Here is a 25081-nt window from a genome sequence, read left to right as displayed (position 1 = left end):
TTCCATCTCATTCTCTAGTCTCTTTCCTTTCCTTGTCTTTCCTCTGTTGGCTTTCCCTCTTCTTTCCTGATGAACTGAAGAAATGACAGCACACACACACACACACACACACACACACACACACACACACACACGGACACGGTAAACACGGCAAACACATACACACACAGATGTATGTTCAGGGCCCAGAGGCAGGTCTGTCTTGGTCCGGCTAACTCTCTGTTTACCGGCACCAAGGAGACTTTAGGAGACAAACACCATCTGTGGAGACATGGAGGACCTTCATTACGACACTGGAGAGTGTGTGTGCTCGTGTGTGTGCGAGGAAAAGCTTAAGTGCACTGGTCCGTCACAGCCTCTAAGCACGATCTGTTGTGACACTCGGCGAGCGAGTTAGTGTGTGTGTGTAAATGTGAGTGTGTGTAAATGTGTGTAAGGAGAGTAGCTCCAGCGGTTTTTGCCTCCGGCAGCCTCCCTAATGATCAGTCTGGCCATATGGTGTTGCCCTCTTAACACATACACACACATATGAACACACACACACATGCACACGCTAGGGGATAGAGCTGATTTAATTCGCAGCCTAGCAGGAGGCCCAAAATTGAGATTAAGGTCAGATCTCTGCTCCTTGTGAGGTGGACCGGAGGGGAAAGTCGTCCCTGAGCAGTGACTGCAGGTTGACACTCTGAAGGACTAAACTCATATTTGGAGGAAGTTTCATTTCGTTTTACAACCACATTAGAAAATATCACATGTTGTGGCCTCAGATGCCTGCAAGAGATACCGTGGATATTTGAAATTCAGCTGGCTGCAGTACCCAGAAATCTTGAGTAGAGCCATGTATTTATTCCAAGATGACAGGAAACATTAAGCCTGATATGTTATAGGTGGTAGATTTTGGAGTAAATTTTCCCCAGTAATCGGTAAAACGCATCCTAACATGACAAATTCGAACACAAATAACTGAAAGGTAAATTTACAGTGTAAAAATTAAATATTAGTCTGCTGCATGACTGAGCAATTGGAGGGTCCCAAAGATATGAGACCCTCCAGACATATGCATCTTCTAGGTTGTGACAGATGGTGACAGCTGTGGTTCCAAAGAGACTTTCGATGCTATACAAATCTATGTGAAAATGACTTTCTGTCTTGATCGCTGTAAAGACTGACTTTATGGGCTCAGTCACTCATTTTGGGTCATAGTGAAGAAAAATTAAATCTATTTTCCAAATCTTGGTCATACCATGTTTAAAAATCGAAGGTTATCTGTGGTATGAAACCACAAACTCATTCAATAACGGGCTGTCAATCACAACTAATTAGTTAATGGGCATGTGGTTTCAAGTCAGGCTGTCCCTTCTCATCACATCTGGTTTTTTGGGTTCTTTTTTTTAGCAGAAGCAAATATGTTCATCTTGAGGCTTCAAAAGAGGACTTAATGAATAGATACACCCATCTTCTCTTGTTATTGTGTGATCAGCACACAGATTCTTTCCAAATAGAAGGTGTGTTATAACTGTTATTCATGTCATAATAAGTTTTGTAAATATTAATTTCTGACTTTTCGATATAGATTCTAGCAAGGTGCTAGAAACTCCTGAGATATTTCTATATTGATATGATCTAATATTTACTTAGCAGATCAATGATGTGAATCTCCTTTTCTACCACATTTTCAAGGTGCTCTGTGGAACTGAGATCTGGTGACTGTGGAGACTATTGGAGAACAGTGAAATCACTGTCGTGAAAAACAACAACAACAAAACATTTGAGATGATCTGAGCTTTGTGAAATGATGCATTATCCTGCTGGAAGGAGCTATCATCTAGATGGGCACACTGTGGAGAGGGTGGACAATACTTAGGTAGCCTGTCAGATTTAAACAATGCTCAGTTGGTACTGAGAGGGCCAAAGTGTGCTAACAAAACATGTCCCAAACCATTACACTACCACCAACATCCTGAACTGTTGATCCATGGCAGGATGGATCCATGCTTTCATGTTGTTTATGCAAAATCTCGACCCTACAATGGAAATTCTGAAGCTTGTGATATTTTTCCTATATTTGTTTTTGTTTTTGTTTTCAATTTTGGTGTGGCCCTGCCAAGTGTACCCTTGGTTTTCTGCTCCTAGCTGACGGGACTGGTATTTGACATGTTCTTCCGCTGCTTGCATATTTGGTTCTAATGAGTTGTTATGTGAGTTGGTGTTGCTTTCTTATCTGCTCGAAATAGTTAGAACCATTTTCACCCACAGAACTTCCAGTGACTGGATATGTTCTCTTTTCCTGTAAACAGTAGAGATGAATATGTAGGAAAATCCCAGTAGATCACAGGTCTCTGAAATACTCCAACCGACCCATCTGGCACCAACAACCATGCTGCATTTAAAGTCAATTAAATCACTTTTCTTCCCCATTCTGATGTTTTTTTCCCTCTGTCTACATGTCTAGATGCACTGAATTTCTTCCAAGTGATTGGGTCATTAGATATTATCAATAATGTGCAGTCAAATACATAGGGCATACATGACAAGTGAGTGTAAGTGATAATTTAACTGATACAAAACTATAAAAATAACACTCAATGTTTTCACAAGTAATAAATATTGGAATAGTTTTAATTTCATAAAATGTAAACATAGCATTGACCAGGTGATGAGGAACTGTGGTACAGCACTAAACACTGTTTACTTATAAACCGTGTACAGTGGTCCCTAAAGATGAAGCACAGGAAAGGGTAAAAGCATGGGATTTTAGCATTTTCTTATTGCATGCAAATCATCGTGGAGCATCTTAATAGTGTGTCTGAAGGATAATCAAGGCCTGCAAACAATTTGCAAGTATAAAGGGGGAAAAAAAAAATCTGATTTCTGGGGCTCTCCTACAGGACACATCTTTAAAACACACTGTTTCATGTTTATTAGTTTGAGGCTATGGTTTTGTTTGTTAGTAGGAAAACCTAGAGCAATAGGTATGTGCACTGCTACCAGCAGATGATGAATATTTTGCTAGAGACCAGATGGAAGGTGTAATACAGAAAGGTATCTTACAATTGTATGTATAAGTATGACAAACACGTTCAACATTAATTTTTGTTTTTCTGGGCTTTGACCTCATTGTCCCCCCTCTCCCTGCTGAGCTAAGGTCAGGAAGCCAATATGGTTTCCTGTTGTGGAAGGGTGATACAAACTTACCACCTCAGGGGACTCAGAGACTACATTAAAGGCAGCAAGGAGAGAAGAATAAGCAGCACGCTGAGGGCTTAAACACTGCTATGATTAAAGCATGAAGTGATGTATGAAGTGTGGTATCTGAATGCAACAACAAACTCAACTTAGCAAACAGGCTAAGCTTCATTTAGTAGAATTGTTACACACTCTGATGGCTTGACTTTGGACTGCAAATCAGGAACCTTTGTGTCCCAGATCCATCCAACCCTAACGATCATAATCATCACAACAACGTCACCTTCATTCAGTACAATGTAAAATTACATGACCAATCACTCACATTCACACATACCTCATTAGCTCAACTTCACTGCAGTAGTAGGTATTTGTGAATGTGTACTAAACCCAGGGGCGACGCAGGACTGAAACGCCAGACTCAGCAGAATTTTAAAAAAGCCCCGTGATCTCATTACAAGATGATCTTAGTTCGGCAATTTTTTTACACTAGTAGGACCAAATTTACCCAGAAAACACGACGGGTGACAAAAGCTGCTGCGCCTAATCTGCTTTAGGTTGGAGAGGAGGGGGGTAAAGAGAGGTAATCTAAACCCACCCTTCCCCCGTCACCTCAACTCTACCTTAGGTTATATTCCAACAAACGCCAAATCAAACCGAAACAAATGCAGGAACTGTTCAGCAAAGGAAAGCGTTGGTGTGTGTGTGTGTATGTGTGCTTAGTCCCTGGTAATTGTGTTTGTGTGACCTACAGTTTATGTCTGGAATGAAGGTCACCGGTGCTTCAACACCTGTCAGCTTCAACAACAAACTGTGGTCATAATGTACAACACACACACACACAAACACACACACACACACACAGCTGCAGCCAAGGTGACGGCTGCTTTGCTGCATTTTAGAGGATAAAACCTTCAGTTCTGTTTACAGCTAATCAAACTTGAGGTTGGAGCTTTCAGGAGTTTGATTTTTTCCACCTTCAGTTACCATTACACACACACGCACACTTTTTAATCTGCCTAACATGTACACACATGCGCTACACATGCATATAAACAATGTGTCTGATCTCCATATAATATGGGAATGAATCTGACTGAAAAAACACCAAAATGCATCAGAGGTAATTGAGCCTAAAATTTGCATAGCTTGCAATAAGATGACAACGAAAATGACTGATTTGCCATTTTGGAAACATGGACATGTTCACAGTAAAAGAATGTGAATCAGCTCGTGCAAGCCAGTGTTTGTGCAATAACACACAGGACAGATTAAGCAACTGTTATGCATTACATAATGGACAACAGCGAGCACTGCAAATCAGTATGCGCTAGAAGTCCGTGCGCACTATTCACCAGCATATTATTTTCCAGGAAAAATAAATCAACAGTTCGATGACAAATGAACGACAGATTTGTCGCTTTGCCAACTGCCATTTTTCAAAGGACGACTGACTGATAACTTGAACAGACCTGAAACTAGAAAGCTTTTGGGCAGCAAGTAAAAAATTGCAAAATTGGACTAAGAAAAAAAGAAAAAAAAGATGGAAACAGTTATTCACAGATTTCATTTTTTTATTTTACAATAATGATTGCTTTGAGTTTTTTATTGTTATTCTGTGAACATAAATGATAATTTAACTACAAAAATGTTCAACAAAATAAAAAATGAAGCAGATTAAAAATATCACGACATAGCACTCCTAAAGATAACATTAGGAGGGCAGATGGCAGTGCTAATGTTTGTCTACCAAAGTGGTGGATCCTGCTACTCTCACAATACAGACAAAGCAGTAAGAGAAACTAAGTGACACAAGGTATTTCTCTTGTTTCAGGAAACAGTGGAACAAATGCCCACATCTTCTAATAACTGTAATTACAGAAATGTAACCATCGCAATTCAGTGCAACCACTGAACTGCAATTGTTACTTTTCAACATATTGAGCTATAATCTATAAAAAGCAAATCGCAAAAGAGCAACAACAGAGGAAACACTGAAAACAATCTAATTAAGGTTTAGTTATATCATCACCAAATATGACTAGAACTTGACAACCGAGTTATTAGAGTAGTGGTTCCATGTAAAGTAGTAGAAAGATGCAATTATTATGGATATGTCAGTGCGCCCCAGGGTGGCTGTGGCTACTATGTAGCTTGCCATCACCAGTGTGTGAATGTGTGTGTGAATGGGTGGATGTCTGGATATGTAAAGCGCTTTGGGGTCCTTAGGGACTAGTAAAGCGCTATATAAATACAGGCCATTTACCATTTATTTACCATATATGACAAATATTTACAAACATTTCACCCTGATCTCCCTCTTTTACGCTCACAGAGCTGATTCAGCATGGATCAGATCTCGGGGTTTAGTTAATCTCACCCTCACCAAGATGCCTAATAGGAAGGTTTAAGGGATATTTAAGCCAACACGGCTGGTTTTCTTTATCTGAGTCTTTGGACCCCCAAGTGGTATAGGGCCGAGGAGTGTTTGTTAATTACTACGGGGAGTCTCTGGCGAGACAAAAAAGTGGGGATAAAGCGTCAGCAAGAAAAAAAGGTTAAAGATTTGTACAGCAGTTTGCAATCTTAGCATCTCTTAATCCCGTGTTCAGCGTCTTTCAGAACCTCACGGGATCAGTCTGAGGGGGAAAAAAATACTAAATCTAGACATTTCCAGGAATAAGGGCACATAAAAGAGACAAAGCAATAAAAAAAGAGAAAAATAAACAAAACAGCTATTTTAACTGACTGACTGAACTAGTTTTAATAAAAATTAGTAAGCAAAGCAGATTTTCAGACACAAGCCTCAAAATATGGAGTGCTCCCAGAGAAAGAAAATTTACAGGGTTTATGAAGGCGCTCAAATAAAAATGAAGAGTAAATTAATCAACAAGTCAAGGGCCAGAAAATGAACTGAAACGTCTGTTTTCAATTTATTTGTTTTCTTATATTAATCAAAATTAGGGTCAAGTGGGCCCTGGAGTTGATCTCAGCTGCCAAAGAGTGAGAGGTGGGGTACTTCCAGGTTACCAGTGTGCTTATATTTATACTAAATATTTTAGTATAAATATTTTTTTTAACTTTGCAGTAAGAAATAGTCATAGAATAGTCTCTAAAGTCCCATCACAGTGTAACTTTTTCAGCTCGTGGAGATTTCTGTTTGCATTTACAATGTTACTTTTATTCTTCTTCATGTTTTGCAGGATGTAACCTAGTAACTTTATAGATAATAACATCCTTATATGATTTCATTTACAGTACGAACAGTTGGCACGTGTCAATCAAATGTTCCACATGAAAAGGCGAATTTAATTTTGACTCAGAAGACTATATGATTAAAAAAAAATTAAATGTAAGTACCTTTGCTAACAGACTGCTTTAATGGCTTATTTAAATGTATGATTTCTGTTTTCAATAACTTCAATTACAACTGTAGTTAGAAAAGAGCTGATAGATTATGACTTTGTATTCTCTTCCGGATAAGTCTGACTAACCTGCCTACCTGTCAGACCACTGAGTGTTTTTGCTGAAGATCTCAATATTTTCTGGGTACAGCAATTAATAGTTATAGAAATAACAGACAAACTCAAAAAAATGAGAATCACAACTTTAAAAAAGGGATGTGCATTCTGCAAATATGACACGACTGATGGTATTTCTGCTGTCATTCTGGCTTTATGAGTCATGCAACATGATATTTATAAACTCTCAATTACACATTTACTCTGCTGCTACCAGCCAACACGCAAAAGTGCAGGAACGACTTGGACTGAAATTCATCCAGATATTCTTTTAAGCGCTATAGCTTGTTAGCGATGCCTACAGTAAGTTTGGTCGAGTGCCGAGGTGTTCCTTATTTCTATTTTTAAAAAATTCAGTAAATGGCTCAACTCGGAAGTCTGATCAAACTATGGGAAAAAGTATTAAGAAAGGAGACAGTGGAAGACGAGTGACTGGAAGTTTGGGAAGCTCCTCAGGGAATCAGGGTGAATATAGAAGATGAATAGGAGGCAGACTGTGTCACACTGTATGAAATTATATTGCAGTCAACAAGAAAAAAAAATAAAGGTTAAAGATTAAAAAAAGAAAAATAAATAATAAGACATCACTCTTCTTTCCTTCACTCATGCTCTGAGTATAGAAAACCTCAGAGGCGTTGAGCTGACGCCAACAGCTGTCATTAAGAGAGAGAGTAGAAGAGAGAGAGACGCTTGTTTTTTTGTTGTTTTCTGATATTTTTCCTTTTTTTTGCCTCCTGGTGCTTATTGGTTTAGAGCGGAGGAGGAAGAGGAATGAGGGACAAACACAAACAAAGAGACAAACATCAAAACCGCCGACCTCAAGGGAGCAGCGGCACTCGCTAACGAGCTGTGACAGCAAGAGAAGAAGAGAGAAGGAGATAAAACAGAGGAGAGAAAATAAGGAGAGTGGAGACGAGTGACAACAGTGAGGAGAACGGGGACTAATAAATTAAGAAAATTGAAGAGCATGAAAATTTTAAAATCAGTTTTTAAAACTACTTAAATGTACTTCTGTTAGCACAGACACAACTACCTTAATTACCCTCCAAAAAACAAAACAAAGCAAACAACAAAAAAAGCAAGAATACTTTCCACATAACCTGTATATCAAATATGAATGGAGGCACTGTGATGTTAGATAAGTAGGTTAAACCAATAATGCTATAATTCAAAATAATGTCACGTAGATTAAGGTAATTTAACATTCTGGTGCTTCCAAAATGTGGGAGGCTCAGCTTGAGAAGCAATGTTTACTTATCTAACATTATCAGTTTAATGAAGCTAAATTCTTATTGGTGTGAGACTGAGTACTGTTAACCAAAACGTACCATGCATGGCACTTAGATTACAGGAAATGCACTGATTTGAAACATAATCAAGTCAATTAGTTTTTACAAATGAGGATTCTTTGTCATGCATAAAAGTTAGTCATGGAGTTCCACAGGGTTCTGAGTTCGGACCAATACCTTTTCATTTACACATGGTTCTCTCAGGTAATATCTTTAGAAAACAATGCATACATTTCCAATGCCATGCAGATAATAACCAGTTGTAATTATTTGTGAAGCCAGATGACACAAATCAGTAAAACTATAGGCACGATATGTAATTTACTATGTCTAAATAAATACTTACTCCGCATGGCATTACTGTGGCTTCCAGGAGGAGGCTTAGAGCTGAGAACATGCTCTATGAGGAGGATATGTTCTTCAATGTGCACATAAAACAAATATACACGAGTGCCTTCTTTCATCTTCACAGCATTGTCAAAACTAAACAAAACATCCTGTCTGAGAGTAATGCTGAAAAACTAGTTCATGGATTTATTATGTTGAGGCTGAAATACGCAACTGTAATTCCTCATTATCTGGATCCTCTAAAAGTTTCATGAAAAGCCCTCAGCTGATCCAAAACACTGCAGTGAGAGTACTAACAGGAAATAGAAAGAGAGATATTTCTCCCATATTAGTTTATTTTAACTAGCTTTTCTTTTTATCTACTTCCCTGTTAAATCCAGAATATATGAACTGAGTTCTTCATCTACACTGTCACTAAATGCTCACTCACAGGATCTCATCTCATCGTTGGGGGTTCATCTTTTAATGCAATATGGTTTTCACCTTACAGTACAAGGGCCTTGAAAGAGCTCTTTAAATAAAGTGGAATTTGAATTCAGCTCAATAAAAAACATTTCTGTTCATGTTAGTCGTCTAGACACCTATGGGAAGTGTAGAGTTTAAAAGTACACATGTTTTCATGTGGTATAGACTTTGGCTTTGTATTTAGTTTTATTGTGAAGTCTGAATACATTTGAATGGTTTTATAATTAGTACACAATGGAAAATAGAACATAACTAAGACTGCTACCTCTGTTTGCTGCATTAAACACAGTACATTTACTTTACACAAGTAACTATAAATAATTAGTTAACAGTTATAAACAGATGGGTGCCACACTGGTTCTCGTGATTTTATTTAGATATTTTTTAAAGAAGCATTTACATGAAAGTTTACTACAAATTGTACTTTCAACATTTCTCTGGGTCTTTCAGTACGATCAAGCCTGCAACCAGAGGAGTCAGCCATTATTGGCTATCAAAAATAATACAGATTTAAGGAACTTTTGTTGCCATCATTTTCCTACATCCATCTTTAATATACAGTCTGTGAACTTCCACTATTGACCAGAAAGATCAGAAACTGCAAACATTAAGAGTGCCATCAAAGATCATTTACTGTAATGCTGAGTATCCGTATTCTGCCACACATCTAAAGCCGGATTGTCTGCACAACCGTTTACTCTCAGAGCTTTCATTTTCATTCACTTTGTCTGTGTGAACCACATTGGTTAAGCGTGTCCCACTTTGTATTACATCAACAACAAGAGCCGACTGAGTGATTTGCACGTCTGAATAGATAATGGATAATATCAGCCACCATATAAATCCTGTGTCGTAACACTTTAACACTGATCAAGTTTTCATGTGAGGTCTCACAACAACAAACTGAACAGTTTCACTAAAGCAAGTAACATATTAGTTTATACCCGGGCAGCCTGATTTTGAATTTACACACACACAAAAACAGACAAACAAAACCTCTTCAAACTTATTGCCCATAGTCTCAGTAAACAGCAGTAAAAATGATGTGGTTTTTCAGCTATAAAACATAGGTGTGCTTTTGTAAAGCTGATCCAGACTCTCTAATGTAAGATTTTACAATAAGACATGACCACCAGCTACTGCAGTGGAAGAAAAAAATTATAACCTTATACACAGGAAAGTTTATCTGAAGAAAAATCAAGAGAAGAGACAAATTCAAAAAAGAAGCGAGCAGAAAATTAAAGAGTGGATTGAGACAAGAAAAGCAGAAAGGGGAGAAAAGGGGATGCAAATCATCCAAGCAGAAGCAAATTGTCGAAAAGCGCAGAAAGATTATAAAAAAGTATAAAAAAGCAAACACAGCTGAACTAAGTGAGAGACAGAGAGGGGAGGCAACAGATCATTCAGTTCACGCACCTAATTTCTTGCTCAACACTTGCTTTTATGACTAACTGCACACTCAGTCGGAGACTTTGATCAGTTTGACTGAAGTTCACATGAAATCACAAAGAACTGACTTCACTGCCACCACTGACAGCAACTACAACAGGTGCATCCCAGAGAGACAGAAAAACTGCCAGATTCTAACTCACCTTCATCCTCGTCGTTGGCCGTGACGGTGATGAGGACGAAGCCGACCTCCTTGTCTTCCTCCACGCTCACCTCATACACCGGCTGGGCAAATGCCGGGGCGTTGTCGTTCACATCGGTGACGAAGATCCTGACATAGGCTGTGTCTGAGTCAAAGTGGGACGGAGGCTTTACTCAGGAATATAATTTCAACATATCCAAACACATGCAAGATTCTCTAGACTTTAGTTTTAAAACGTCTGCAAAATGATCTGTTTTATATTAATTGGACTGGACGCCTTCTCTCTGATTGTGCATTACCTGTGTTAGGCTGGCCCTGCTGGCCTTGTCGGGCCGACTCCGAGCCGTCCTGTGACTGCACCTCTATTAGATACGAAGCTTTCTGCTCACGGTCAAAAGAGGCTCGAGTGAAGATGATCCCACTGTGGGAGTCGATGCTGAAGAACTGAGAGTCCCCACTTTCATCCTTCAGGATCACATAGTGGATCTGAAGAGCACAGAGAGATGCAGCTGAAGCAGAAAAAGAATAGGAAGCAGAATATCATTAACGACCAGTTCAGACGTTTCTCACCATCCCGTGCAGACCAGAGTCCAGATCAGTGGCTGACACCTGAGCCACAGACGTGCCCATCTGCGCTCCTTCGGGAACCGTGGCCTCATAGGTGGACGACAGAAAGAAAGGAACGTTGTCGTTCACGTCTGAGGGGAAAAAACCAAAAAGAAACAGTAGAAAAAAACATCCTTTATTTTCCCACATTCATATTTTTTGTTGTTGAAGGATCTGGCAAAAGAACACATACAGTCTGTCATGTCCATGAAAGCTGATTAAAGTGGATTAAAAACAGACAGAGAAAGAAAAGGCTAGAAGGAATGGAAAAGTGAGCAGGAAATAAACAAAGACAGAAAGAAAGAACAAGCAAGGAGACAGAAATAAGATTGGATTTTTAGAACACCAGTAAAGGAGATTAAAAAGTAAAGATGAATTACAGTGAAATAAAGCAGAAAGAGACAAAAAGGCAAATTAAAAAAAAAAAAAAAGTCCATCAGAAAGTGAAGCTGGACTGTGTCTACCCTCACTAATGAAAACTGAGTTATTAGTGAGGAATTATCCTCCAAACACCCTGAAGAGTCCACAAAGCAGCTTGTCAGCTCACTTTCAAGCTCCGCTAAGCCAATTACAGCGTCCGATGTGGGTTTGTTCAAAGCCAATCAAAGTCAGGAAGTGTTTTCTCCTCTTTCCTTCTCTCCACCCGCCTACAGATGCTGTTTGGGAAGTGAGTCACTGTTAAAGGGAGACGGCACGGAGCTGACACCACCGGCTGGTCGCTTCTGTTTTCTTCTTTTTCTGCCAGAAACGACCCTGGATATGAACCGCACTTCATTACTCTTTCTCTTCTCGTCATTTCCCCAAGCTTGTCACTCATTACACCCGAGTTTCTGTTGCTCACCAACGGCTTCTTTACATTTGATGGTCAGAGCTGAATGTTGACTTTCATATGGAACTAAATCTGCTACTCACTTTAAAGTCCTTCTAATGGCAACTTTTAAACCACTAAATACGTTGCTCTGTTCATCAAAATAGCATATTTAGAATTATAAACATATCTATCAATATGCAAATAAGTCAATATCTCATCTTTGACACTTACTCACTCACGCTGAGTGCATATAGCCAACAGGGGCCTTGTACTTATACTTTTAATGAAAGAGCTGTAAGTTGATTGGTTACCTGTACAAACCTGTGGGACTGAATCCACATTTTTGACTACCAGTTGAAAAAGTTTGACCCGTAATCATACAAACTCACCCGTCACATTAACATAGACCGTGGTAAAGGAGGCGAGCGGCACAGCAGCGACATTCTGCACGCGCACTCTGAGCGTGAAGAAGCGCGTTGTCTCATAGTCGAGGTTCTCGGCTACCAGGATGGATGCCGAGCCGTCGGCCCGGTTTGGCTTCATGTAGAACCGCACTGGCATGTTGGTCTCCGGTACCTGACCCTCCTCCAGGTTGTAGGTCACCCTGGGGTCACCGAGGGGAGACGTCGCCTTGATGGTCTGTTGACAGAGGGAAAAGAACAAAAGATATGTTTTTGTATCCAAAAGAACCAGCGTCTGCTCACAGATTATGACTGTGTGCGCCTGAGCTTCCTAATGTCACGGTTTTTCCTCATCACTTTGTGTGTGTCCCTTTTCCTCTGAGAAAGGGGCAGAGTGATTTGAAAAGCAGAAGAAAAACTTGACAGGAAATGACACTGTGAAATATACTGATGTCATGCACACCAAGGGACAGCAAGCGTGAGCTGGCCATTGAGACTTCACAGACATGGTGGATTATACAGAACTTACCTTTGTAGTGAGGGAGAGACTGAAATTCAGATTTGAAATTCTCTCATGGTACAAACATATTTCTCACATGAGAAAGACCCTTGAAAAATAGTTGACAGCATCAAACTCGTCAAACTAGTAACTTGCTTTTCTATGTTTCCCATCTTTTCCACATTAAATATCTTGGTTTCTTATTTTTATTTACCTGCGCTGATCCTCAGTAATGATCAGTGTCAAGGGTGTTTCAGTGTAAAAGTACAAAGTCGGAGACTCCAGGAGCCTTGGGGACATCGTTTGAGGATCATGTGATGGATTTCAAAAGTGACTGCCGCTCAAATATTCCAGATACATTAATGAGTTATAGAGTGCTCATCAATTCTAAAGCAAAGTATCCAGCTTGCTTTGATTATCAGAGAGGGAATTATGTGGCAAGTCCCTGCTTCCATGTTGAACTGTGTATCATTTATTAATTACTACTAAATATATTTATGCTCTTATTTAATTTAAATGAGCACCACCAAAACAAATAACAAATAACTTCCATCTCAGGTAGCTAGAAAATCTCATTCAAAATTCCTTTGACAATTGTAACTAATATAAAAAATACATCTTTGGTTGGAAAGTTCATGCTGTTCTGTTAGATTGAACTGGTCATTCAGAAATATGCACAAGGTGTCCTGTAAGTGGTTACAGCAGAATGGAGAGTGAGAGATAAAGGTCCTCTTTAAAGAGTGTCAAAGTCTGCATTTTGAGCTTGGATGAGTGACATCCATGAGACTTGGGGAATGTATGATATGCCTGAACATACAGAAGTATATAGAGGACAAAATACTGTGGAAGTTGTTAGACCTTTATGTCTGAGCTTTATGGAGAAGTTTAGAACCAAGCTGTCATGATTTGAGTACACAAACCACAGTTTGTGTTCACAAATAAGTGTTCAAGTTAAAATTGTGAAGAATGCAACTTCTGATACAAGTACTAGAAGGCGGCATATGGGAGAAAATGTATAAATGCAAGATCTATAAAAGATATATAAAAGAAATGCTGCAAGATAAGAGATTGCAGAAGACGAATGTAGGTTTGCTCAGATCTGATGTCATGCCTTTGGGTCTTAAAATCCAGCTTGAAGAGTTTTAAAAGTTTTAAAAATGTGTGTATTTTTAAACAACCTTTAATATTAACTGGCATCACTGTTTTTGTAAAATTCAGTGTTGTTATATGTAGCCTGGTATTTGGAGTTCTTTTTACAAGTGCATCTTCTCAAAAGCAAGCGGAGTTGGTCGTTTCTGACTAGAATAGGAACAGAGATCATCACTCAGACAGATTACATGCAGTGCCGACAGAATAAAAGATATCCCATATACAGACACTGAAAACTCATCTTCTCAAACCTCTGTTTACTCCTTTTGGGCTTCAAGTTTATAGAGACAGACTTATCTCCATTTCTGAAGCAGTTACTCCCACATTGCGTTATAATCCGTCAAAGGCAGAAGCCAAAGAAGAGTCTGTACTGGTTCATGATGACATCATGTTATCACACAGCTGCTCATGTCGACAACGAGGTCGTACATCTTTATAACAGCTCCAACGGCTTCCAGATCTTTAAACTATAACACTCACCAGAAAAATGACACCCTAAAATACACAACTACATTTCAAAGAATGCGACGTTTTAACGGCCAGAGGTGCAACTCAGTCCTTCTATGGATATAAAGCACTCATGGTGAAAACTTTCCAAAATACCCAAAAAGGATTCGGTTTCTGCTTTGTTGATGATTTTCCTTTTTGTGTTTTTAAAAAAAATAAAATATGTGTCTGGATCAGGGTGTGTTGTCCTGAGCTGTTCTTCTACCAGCAGCAGAGCTTTTAAGACTTGTGTTATGCTCCTGGCAGTAGACTAAGCTGACCTTAGAGTGAGAAAGTGTGTATGTGTGTGTATTTCTGTCCCCAGGGAAGTGGAGTCATAAATCTGTTTACACAGTCACATTGTGGAGATATTGCTCCTTTTCAGGCACAGAAATTAAATCATTAAACCTTATTACTATAAACCTCTTGCTTATGTTCAGAATGAGTTCAGGTTTAGGTTAAGGTCATAGTTAGGTTAAGTTAGAAGGAAATGCACAAAAAGTCAATATAATGTCCTTTGAAGTGATGGAAATATGTTGTGTGCTATTGTCCTTCCTGACCACACACTCCCAACCTTGCCAAGGAGGGACTGTATTTTCCATGGCTGAGTGATGCCACCTCATTTTACAGTAAGCTATGACCTGGATTGTTAGACACACACACACGTGCGCATGCTTTTCCAGTTAATTGACTCACTCTGATTTTTGCCACCACAGTTTTTCTTCACTAAAGTGTAAGGGGGCTCATTTATTTTGATTCCTGTGTCCACTCAGCCGCAAATAAAATATGTCAGGTGGTCTCGGTAGCCAGCTGTGAAGAGGGTCATTGTCTGAGTAAGAGCAGTTAATCTGGAAGCATTCTTGTATCACTAAAGCAGGATTTTTGAACTGTTGGACAGTACTTGTAAAAAATGCAATGTGACCTGTTTAATTAGCAGTTTTTTCTGGTATTAATAATTAATGATGATGAAATATGCTTTTACTGGAGGGAGCATGCATGATTTTTTAAAATCTTCTTACAACGACATGACTGAAAAATCAAGGAGAAAGCAAGGGCTGTCTATGCCTGCTAAGATCCTGCAGGCAGATGAGTGGGAGGGAAAAGGTTGCTGACGACCACTTACAAATAAATCTTTTCTTAATTCAGTGTAACGGTGCATCTGTCAGCCTGACCGCCACATCTATAAATGGTTCCGTAAAATGGCCACTATAAATATAAAGTACAGTCAGTGCAAAATCATTTAACCCCTTTAGTTCAGGACATGGTGGTTAGCCTGGATTCGAGCAAAGACTGAGAGCAGGGGAGAACCTATCTCAGCTCCAGTGTAAGGAAAAAAACATCACCTCTGAACAACCGTCGCCCTTGTCGTCACTTCCACAAGAGGTAACATGTTTCCCCTGAGTGAGAAATGCTGTCTGCCACTTCAAACACTGAAACCCTTTCAGCCCTCAGACCCAGTGACCACAGCAGCTCGAACAGTCTCAATCTAATGCGTTTACCAACCACTCAGTATGCTGGGATGACTACACACACTCACACACAGAGAAAAACACTTCATTCTCACTTTTAATTCTTGCATCCTTATATATTTGCATGCATCCCTGTTCTGCAAATATTACTGCCACTGTGCTACTTCTCTGCTACCTTTTAGACCATCTATCATGCAGCCTTCCTCCACTTCATCTCCATCTTATCCAGATTGCAGAACATCTCAACCGAAGCCACTTCAAGTCATTTGCTAACTGTGTTCCACTACAACTGTCTGAACTCCGGGGGTTCCCATCTCTATTTCCTACTTTTCATATCATCTGCTCTAAGACGTGGATTTTCATCAGAATCTATTAACCAAAAAGAATTTTATGTTACACGCTGTTTCTCCAATTAATTTCATCTTTACTTCCAAACGATCTCTCCTTATTATATTGATTGTTAACTGGTGAGTATAAAATTGACTTTTACCCCATTTTGCTTTCCTGCAGCAGTTATAAAAGGACTTTCTTGTTTGGATTTTCCATTGGTAGTCTCTTAAAATTTTTAAACAGGATGTTAATTCAAAATCTCACAAACAGCCCGAGATGAAGGCATCCGGTTTCAGGTGAAGAGTTGCGCGAGGGCATGTTAGTGGAGCGTGGCTCAGCCTCACAGCAGGCCGAAGCAGCAGAGTGTATGGAATCAGGACTAATGAGAAATCATCTCATTAGACATCAGTGCAGCGTGCTGAAGTTAAGCTGATCAGTGTCTGCCTTCCTCTCCCACACAGATTAATGCCCGTGGAGATATCGCAGCAGATCGCTCTCAGCTGGTGCGGCTGGTGCTGAGAGTGATTCAGCAGCTGGAATACAGATTGCCCTGTCAGCTTCAAATGCTAACAGTTAGCAGTCAGCTGAAAAGGGTAAGGTGGGGTCATCAGGGTTGGTGTGTGTGTGTGTGTGTGTGGTGTTTGTAGGGATCTGCTCCATTTTTTGATGCTTACATGTGGTAATTACACTTTTAATGGCTCCTTTGCTTATTTATCTGGCAAATAACATAATTAGTGTTTCTGCCTCGTGTGTTTCATGTCTTATTATCTCGTTTATCTGCCCATCACGTGGGTAGCCTTATTAAACTGATACAAATCAACAGAAAGAAAGAAACGGACGGTGTGTTTTCCAAACCACCACCCCCCACTGTGCTCTCTGTTATCATATTCCCTGTTTTTTCTAGAGCTGAATTCAAAATGTAGTTGAATTCAAAATGTAGTTGTTCTCTTTTGCATATTTTTCTAATAAAATGAACCAAATACCACACTGTAGTATTGCCTATGCTGACATTTAACATGAGTGATTACAGAGAAGGTTCTCTGGCTCATATGCCCGGTGGCGACTGGATTGTCTATCTGCAGTCCTTCATAATGAAAATATGGTGATATGAAGAGGCAGACAACTGTCCATCCCTATTGCACGCTATTCAAAAAGCTGCAATGCACGCAGTTCAGAAATTCCTCAGTTTTGTGTGATACTGCAATACATCAGACATATTCTCTTTTATCAGATGCTTGAAATGAACTGCTTTTTATACTTTCCAAATGATTTTCAAGCATCACTGGACAGCCAGAGGATATATTTTAAGGTAAATCTAATAGAATATTTGAAGTCATTTGTGGCCATGAGAGAAAGTGTTTGTGTAAGAGCAAACACTAAAAACATCAACAGGATGAGGAAGAAAACAAGAGGAAGTCAGCTGATGAGGAGGCCTATTATAATATGCGACTCTCACACACATAAGCAGGAGATGACTTCAGCTTATTGATATGGAGATTTAATACACGCGCGCACGCAGAGCAGCTTCCACCTCTGCAGCGTCTCCCTCCCTCTGCCTCGTTAACAATGTGATTAACAGACCTTATTAAGGCTGCTAAATTTAAAACAACAGTTCCTCCTCAGTGCAATTAACACCGCAGGGGAGACAAGGTGAGGGAGGAGGAAGAGGGGGAGGAGACATTTCAGCCTTCGATTGTTTTGTAAATGTAGCCAGGTTTGGGTAACTTAACATATTTGTCCACTGAATTTATTGCTCATAAAACATTATGTATACATGGTTTCAACATGCAGACAGATGATCTTCAGTTGATCACAGTTTTTTGTTTTTCCTTTGCCAGTTTTTTGTCCAACAGTTGTGCATCTGGGCTCAGCTTTCAGGTAATACTTTTTGACAGGGAGAGCGTAGTGGAAAGACTCTTTTCTAGAGGAATGAAAAATGAAGGAGATGAAACATTGATGAAGGGAGAAAAACCTCACTTCCACAGTTAATTTGAACAAAACAAGACACATTCAACAAGGAACACATTCGTGTAAAGTGTATTCTTTCAGATGCAACTGGTATGATCTGATTAAAAGAGAAAGCTTGTGTTATTTTATATTTCTCCTACTGTCAACATAAAAAGACCAAAATCCACACAGCATTTTTTTTTTTATCCTTCTTTCAGTACCATAAAGCTTTCCTTTCCCTAATTTAGCTCCCCCTCCTCACTTCTTCTCACTGCATCATACAGCCTCTGTCAGGTTAAAGACAGTAATTAAACGTCTGTTTTTCTGAGGTGATAGGAGTCCATTGTGACGCTCCGACAGCAGGTGTAATTTTCTTGCTCTGCTCAATCATCTCTGACAGATGGAGCTGTGGGTGGGAACCTCCAATCACCATCACCGTCTTTTCAGCGAAAACACGGTGTCGAAAAGAAGCACAACAACACGCAAACACACACAGGATTACACGCACTTACCCTCCAACTATTTGAAAACTGACTAACCTCCATGAAATCGAGCAGCTGGAGGGTAAAAACTCCTCTACCTTCTAAACCATCAGCTTAGGAATAGGAAGCAAATTAGGATGGAGGGATCAAAAGAGGAAAAAAAATCACCAGGGGTATACAAGCAAACTGTGTGTGCACTAGTGCATGTGTGTGTGTGTGTGTGTGAGATTGCAGTGAGTCAGGTGAGACAGACTCGGGGCGGGTTTGTTGTTTGCTCGGCAGAAAATGTTTAGAAGTGCTCGGCTAAACGTGCTGACACAGAGAGAGAGGGATGGATGAGCTGGAAAGTGAGGAGAGAGGGATGAAGAAGAAGAAAGAGTATCTCTAGCCTCCTCAGGGTGCTGTGCACAGACGTGAAGCAGGATGTAAATGAAATAGAACTCTTTTACTGCTGCAGGAGGGTGACCGAGTTTAAATATTCCTCCCTTTTTACGAGTCATTCCCTTCTCTCGCCCATGTCACTTCCGAGCTCTTAGGGCTACTGATACTGATGAAAAGAAACGTGCGCTTCAGTTCCCAGATCAGCACCTTTTCAGTCATACATTCACAAGCCACTTTGTTATGTACACCTGTTCAAATACTCATTAATGAACATATCTAATCAGCCAAACTGGCAGCAGACATGCTCACGATGACCCGTAGAAGCTCAAACCAAGCATGAGAGTGAGGAAGAAAGGTGATTTAAGTGACTTTGAACGCCAGACTGGATGGTCTGATTATTTCAGAAACTGCTGATCCACTAGGATTTTCCCACACACAGAAGTCAGAGGAGACTGGCCAGACTGCTTTGGTAAGAAGTCAACAATAACTCAAATAGTAACACTTGATACAACGGTAGGCTATAGGAGCAGAAGACCACACTGGGGTCCACTCCTGCCATCTAAAAACAGGAAACTGGGGATACAATTTGCACTGACTCACCAACATTGGACAATGTAAGATTGGAAAAAAAACCCTCTTCTGATGAGTCTCGAATTCTGCTGTGACATCTGGATGGTAGGGTCAGAATTTGGCATAAACAACATGAAAGGATGAGTCCATCCTGCCTTGTATCAGCGGTTCAGGCTGGTGGTGTTGTAATGTTGTGGGGAGAATTTTCTTTGCACACATTGCATCATTTAAACACCAAAGCATACCCAAGTATTGTTGCTGACAATAGGCATCCATTTGACAAGGGAGCACACCATGTCACAAAGCTCAATCCATCTCAAAAAATGGTTTCTTGAAAACTGAAAGTTGAATGTTTTTTAGTTATCATTTTACCATTTCAGGGCTCAATGTTCTCATCATAAACTCACCACTATCTTGGCATCTCGGACGGTGTTTTCCGGCACAGTGACCCAGTATTCGGACTGCTCCCACTGTGGTGGCTGATTGTGGACGTTTGTGATGATAACCGTCAGCTCCACTGAGCTGCTGCGGTTCCCTCCATCTGAGGCCACAATCTGCTGGTTGATTCTGGATGTCTGCACAGGGAGTAATTAAGATCAAGGAACTCATGATTCTGATCAGAACATTTTCACTTTAACAAATTTGATCAAACAAATAAGTGTGTTTGCTATTTAGAATTGATTTGCCATTAAAATTGGTCTTGTTATCTTCAAAATAAAATTTTAATGATCAAGTAGCTCTTTGATAGTTTAGAAAGACCGAACACTTGTAAAAATTATAAATATTTGAGCAGAGAGAGAAAGAAAATATTGATCCTTTAGTTTGTTTGCAAAAAGTGAATCAAGAAAGCGGGTAGGAATACATTTTCCTTTGCTAAATTATTGACTGAAGTGCTGCTAAAAAGAAAATGAGAGCCAGAGAGAAGAAGAACAGAGAGGAGATGACAGTGACAAAAGAAGAAGAACAGTAGGCATCATTCATCGCCGACGTTAGCTTAACAGACGGATTCGCTTCATTATGGATTTTCAGTTTGACATTGTAAGATTGTACTGAAGAGAAATCAGACACACATAATGATGACAACCATTAAAGATTTAAAACAACAGTCTGTTTGATGCAACTTTCATTCCTCACGCAGTGGAAACATCAGAGCAGCTGTTGCTGTTGGAAACAACTTTGACCTTGTGACCTCATAATATCCCAGTTATGTTTAATTTTTTGCATTGCTTTGTTTACATGTTGAGGATATGCTTTTATGTGCATATCATCCAGCTTATTACATTTATTCATTATTAAAAAACATGTTTTTGTGTTGTGATATTACCCATCGTCTGTGCTTTCATGGAAATAGCTTTTTCACAAGGTCATCATAGCTGGACAGGGTTTAAATAGATTTAGGGTGACATTTACAAATGGATTGGGGTGGCTAGGAAGCTGTTGGGGTGAGTGGCGGTTGAACAAAGTGCATAACCGCTGTGCTTGAATACCCTCACTATAAGCCACTGTGTCAGAGAATTATAGGTCCATTTCCAAAATCAATAGTGAAAACTACTAATGATACTTATGTACTTAGATAGTGGCGAATATTACATTTTAATCCTACTAGACTTATCTGCAACTTCTGATACCACTGATCATACCATTCTTTTAACAGATAACGGAACTGGGTTAGTATCAGTTCAATTCAATTTTATTTATTTAGCGTCAAATCACAGCTACAGTCGCCTAAACTCCTCATCATCAATGCCTTGCTCTCAAATGGTTTTCATCATACTTATCTGACACACATGTTAGAATTCATATATATGCACCTATGGAGAGAAATGCGCCTCAAAAGTGTTGCAAATGCGCAGGATATGATTTACAAATGTGTGCAATGAATTTGTGTGCAACTTTAAGGACTCAGGAGCGCATGCTTCGATCCGCACACAAATACGAAGTAATCTGACCACACGTAAAACTACTTTACAAATACGTACATCCCGACCTGAATAAATACTAATCATTTACGCACAGCTTATTAAGTTAATTAAGATAATTTTAGGTTTCAAAAACCTTTCAGTGCGTATACTAAAACTACACGTAACATCTCACAGAGATACTCACAAATCAAGTCGCATTCCACGTGCGGCTTTGAGACAAATTTCAGCTGTAAGATGCATTCAAGTCCCAGTGTAAAACTGGGACATCTGTGTTTCCACTGCATACGTGGCGTTCTCTTTTTTTCCAAATAAGTTGGATGTTTCTTTTTCTAAATAAACAAAAGAGCTCGTAACCTGCTTATTAGAAAACATAGTTACAGTTACTCTGCCACATGCTGAAATATTCAGGATTATTCATTATGCTAACATTAATGTTAGCCTGCTTTCATTAAAGAATGGTAAGATTATCATCAAATTATCATTATTCCACCTGGATTATATCTATATTCAAAATATACAGAGATTAGTTCGCATATACTTACAGAGGATGATACACAGTGATGTACAACCATGGTGTCCCCCCATCTGCAGCTTAGCACTGAGTGACTTTTCTCACTTTTTCCAGCAGATTATTCAACCATATATAAACCTTTATTCAGACTGTGAAGTAATTTGTAACTGTGTGTTTTAAAAGTGCTAATAGTGTTATTATTATAATTATAACCCTTACTGTAGAGATTGGAGCTTGCATCTAGTTCCCTGTCTGTAATTTTTTGCAGGGGGTCAAAGCACAAAACATTGCAGGATGGTGCTCATTTCAAGGAAGATTTGTTGCAATTTGTGAGAATGAAATGAGACACTTTTGATAAGAGAAGTAATTTTGTAAGTGTGGACACTTTCAGACATTGCATCATGCTGCGGCATGAACAGGCTGCTGATGTGCTGCTGACCTGAGAGATCGGATGGTTGACATAAATCCACCCAGTGCTGGGGTTGATGTGCAGGTAAGCCGGCTTCTGTCTGGACAGTGAATAGGTGATTGCCGCGTTGCTCCCCTGGTCATCGTCATGAGCTGCTGCTCGCAGGAAGCTAGTTCCAACTGGAGTGTCTTCTCTCAGAAAGTCTGACAGGGAAAACATCAACTGTCATATGGGGAGCGAAGTTCTACTAGTACCAGTTTGAGTTACTGCAACTGCTACTACTATTACAGGAACCGCTATGGTGAAACACTGTGTATGTCTAAAGCACGAATACCCAAATCATTAAAGTTGACTGAAAGCAGTGTAACATTATGTTCTGTGATGGTAAGCAGATATTATAATAATGGAACCACAACATTGTGCCGCATCAGCAGTCTGTCACCTCATTTTGTCATTTCTGGGTCTCACTCTGCAAAGTCAACAGATGCATTTTTAAATTTATGAATATAACCTCCAATCCTGCTGACTGTGATGTGTGTCAGCGCTGATCAGACAACAAAAACAACGAGCGGCGACGAGGTGCATTTCCCTCTGTAATACTGCATTTCAAGCATTATGTCAATAATAATGTCCTTTTCACAGTCGCGGGTCTCACTGGATACATTTCAACTGAATAATCACGCCAGATCCTGCTGAGTCTAATGTGTGTCACAGAAAAACAACAAAAACCAGCAGGAGGAGCAAACACAGGATTTTCCTCTCAGGGTTCATTTTGACAAACAAAGAATGTTACATCACCATGGTGAATTTCTTTTGTTTAAATTATGCCAATTAACATTAATAGTAAGATAATTTTGCTGTTAGCATCACTAAATGTGCAGGATTCTGAATACACACAATGATTTCATTTTGTTTTAGATTTATTTCTCTTTATTGTACTTTACATCGATTTAGGTGATTGTGGAATTGCTTTTTTACTTTATTAAATGTAAATCTATGTCATATTCATGTGGTTCTTGTTACTCCTATCTTGCTTGGTTACACTTAAAACAGCCCAGAGTTATAACAGGTACCAGGGAACCCGAGCCCTGTTTAGCTCCAGAACCAGAATTTACAAGCAGAATTGGTGTTTTACACTCATTTATTAAAGTTTTCATAAAGTTGTTTATATCAACTGTAAATATGGCAACACTTAACATAAAAAAATGGTGTGGGTTTGCATTACCAACCCACAAAAATTTCTCTCTTTTTTTTGTGCAGATTTTAACTTAAAAACACAATAAAAAAGTGTTCAAGCTTCTTGAGATTTATATAAATTTTATGTTCACAAGCATATAAAAGCTGTTTCTGCTGCCAGAAGACACTATTCACTTTCTGGTAAACAGAAACTCAAAGACAGAAAAGCTCAAAATATGTTACAACCTAAGAAAAAGTGAAACCCCCCAAAAGAGAGAAAAAAAAGATTGAAAATACCCAATAACTGGTGGTCGTGTTGTCCCTTAAGCAGAAAATCTTTGCACTGAAATACATGTTGATAACAATGTATGGATAACTAAGAAGCAGTCTAAACAAGCTCAAGATTTCCAGCTCATTTCCATCATTTGTAAAGGAACCCCCCCCCCAACACATACACACTCACAACTGCTAAATAAATGCATGTCCCAGAAACATTTCAATCTGCCTCTTAAATAGTTAATGAGACACTCTGTGCGTTTCTCTAATCGGACGAGGAGAACTTCTGACACTATGCTTATCAAAACACATATTTGCACAGATAGTAAACAAACAGAGAGCTCTGGGACCTGCCAGCGAACATTTCATCAGTCCTAAGGGGTTTCCAGGATTAGAAGGATGCAGATTGATGCGTGATGGTGACGACAAATACACGGTTTCTACACTTCCTCTGCTCCCTCAAAACACACAGCTACAGGATGTTTTTGTGTTGAACAAGAAGCGGACGGACTAAGTCACTGGGAGGAGTCGTGATGGTACTCACACTGGTAGCGGCTGTTTTCAAACTTGGGGTCGTTGTCATTCTGATCTGAGATCTGCACTGTGATCTGACAGATTCCAATGAGCGGCTCTTCTGCCTGATCAGTGGCCGTCACAGACAAAGTATACTCCCTCTGACGCTCCCGGTCAAAACTCACCGCTGTGGTTATCACACCTAACACACAGTGAGGACATTAGCACACTTAGAATTTCAGTTTGTCATTGTTTGGACTGAATTGTAAAGCTTTTCTGATATCCAACAGGTACTGTGTATGTAGAAACTTTTGAAACACATATATTTGATAAGACAGTAAAACCTTAATCACTTAAGAAACTAACTCAAAGAGGGGTTTGTGAATTAAGATTCCAAGATTTTTGTTGGATACGACCAGAAAGGACAGCTTTAGAAATGAGCATATCAGAGGAACAGCTGTGGTTGAGCGTTTTGGAAAAAAAGTAAGAAAGGCTGAGATTTTGATAATATATAGAAAGGAGGGATAGTGACAAAAGAATGTTAAACATGGAGCTGCCAGGCAGGAAGAAAAGAGGAAAAGCACTGTGAACGTTCATGGACGTAGTGAAGGAGGACATGCAGATGGTTGGAGTGACAGAAGAAGATGTGAGGGATAAGGTGAGGCAGATGATCCACTGTGGAAATACCTAAAAGGTAGCTGAATAAAGAAGCTGTGGAAGAACTGTTTGTAAAAATTATAAAG

At 39.5% G+C, this 25081-nt stretch overlaps 1 protein-coding gene across 1 annotated transcript in view; it reads right to left on the bottom strand.

Annotated features, from left to right (window-relative positions):
• Nucleotides 1-25081, bottom strand: part of si:dkey-22o22.2 (neural-cadherin) — a 137645-nt gene that overhangs the window by 36473 nt on the left and 76091 nt on the right. Inside the window, exons 10-16 of the mRNA XM_013264857.3 lie at nucleotides 24370-24540; nucleotides 22404-22576; nucleotides 19939-20106; nucleotides 12207-12456; nucleotides 10971-11098; nucleotides 10700-10886; nucleotides 10402-10545 (exon numbers count right to left, since the gene is read on the bottom strand). Coding sequence (XP_013120311.2) covers nucleotides 10402-10545; nucleotides 10700-10886; nucleotides 10971-11098; nucleotides 12207-12456; nucleotides 19939-20106; nucleotides 22404-22576; nucleotides 24370-24540 — 1221 coding nt within the window. The remainder of the gene's footprint in view (nucleotides 1-10401; nucleotides 10546-10699; nucleotides 10887-10970; nucleotides 11099-12206; nucleotides 12457-19938; nucleotides 20107-22403; nucleotides 22577-24369; nucleotides 24541-25081) is intronic.

This window comes from Oreochromis niloticus, linkage group LG11 (genome assembly GCF_001858045.2).
Source record: "Oreochromis niloticus isolate F11D_XX linkage group LG11, O_niloticus_UMD_NMBU, whole genome shotgun sequence".
NCBI lineage: Eukaryota > Metazoa > Chordata > Actinopteri > Cichliformes > Cichlidae > Oreochromis > Oreochromis niloticus.
Note: the sequence above shows the minus strand (reverse complement) of the source record. Positions and strands in the feature narration are given on the sequence as shown.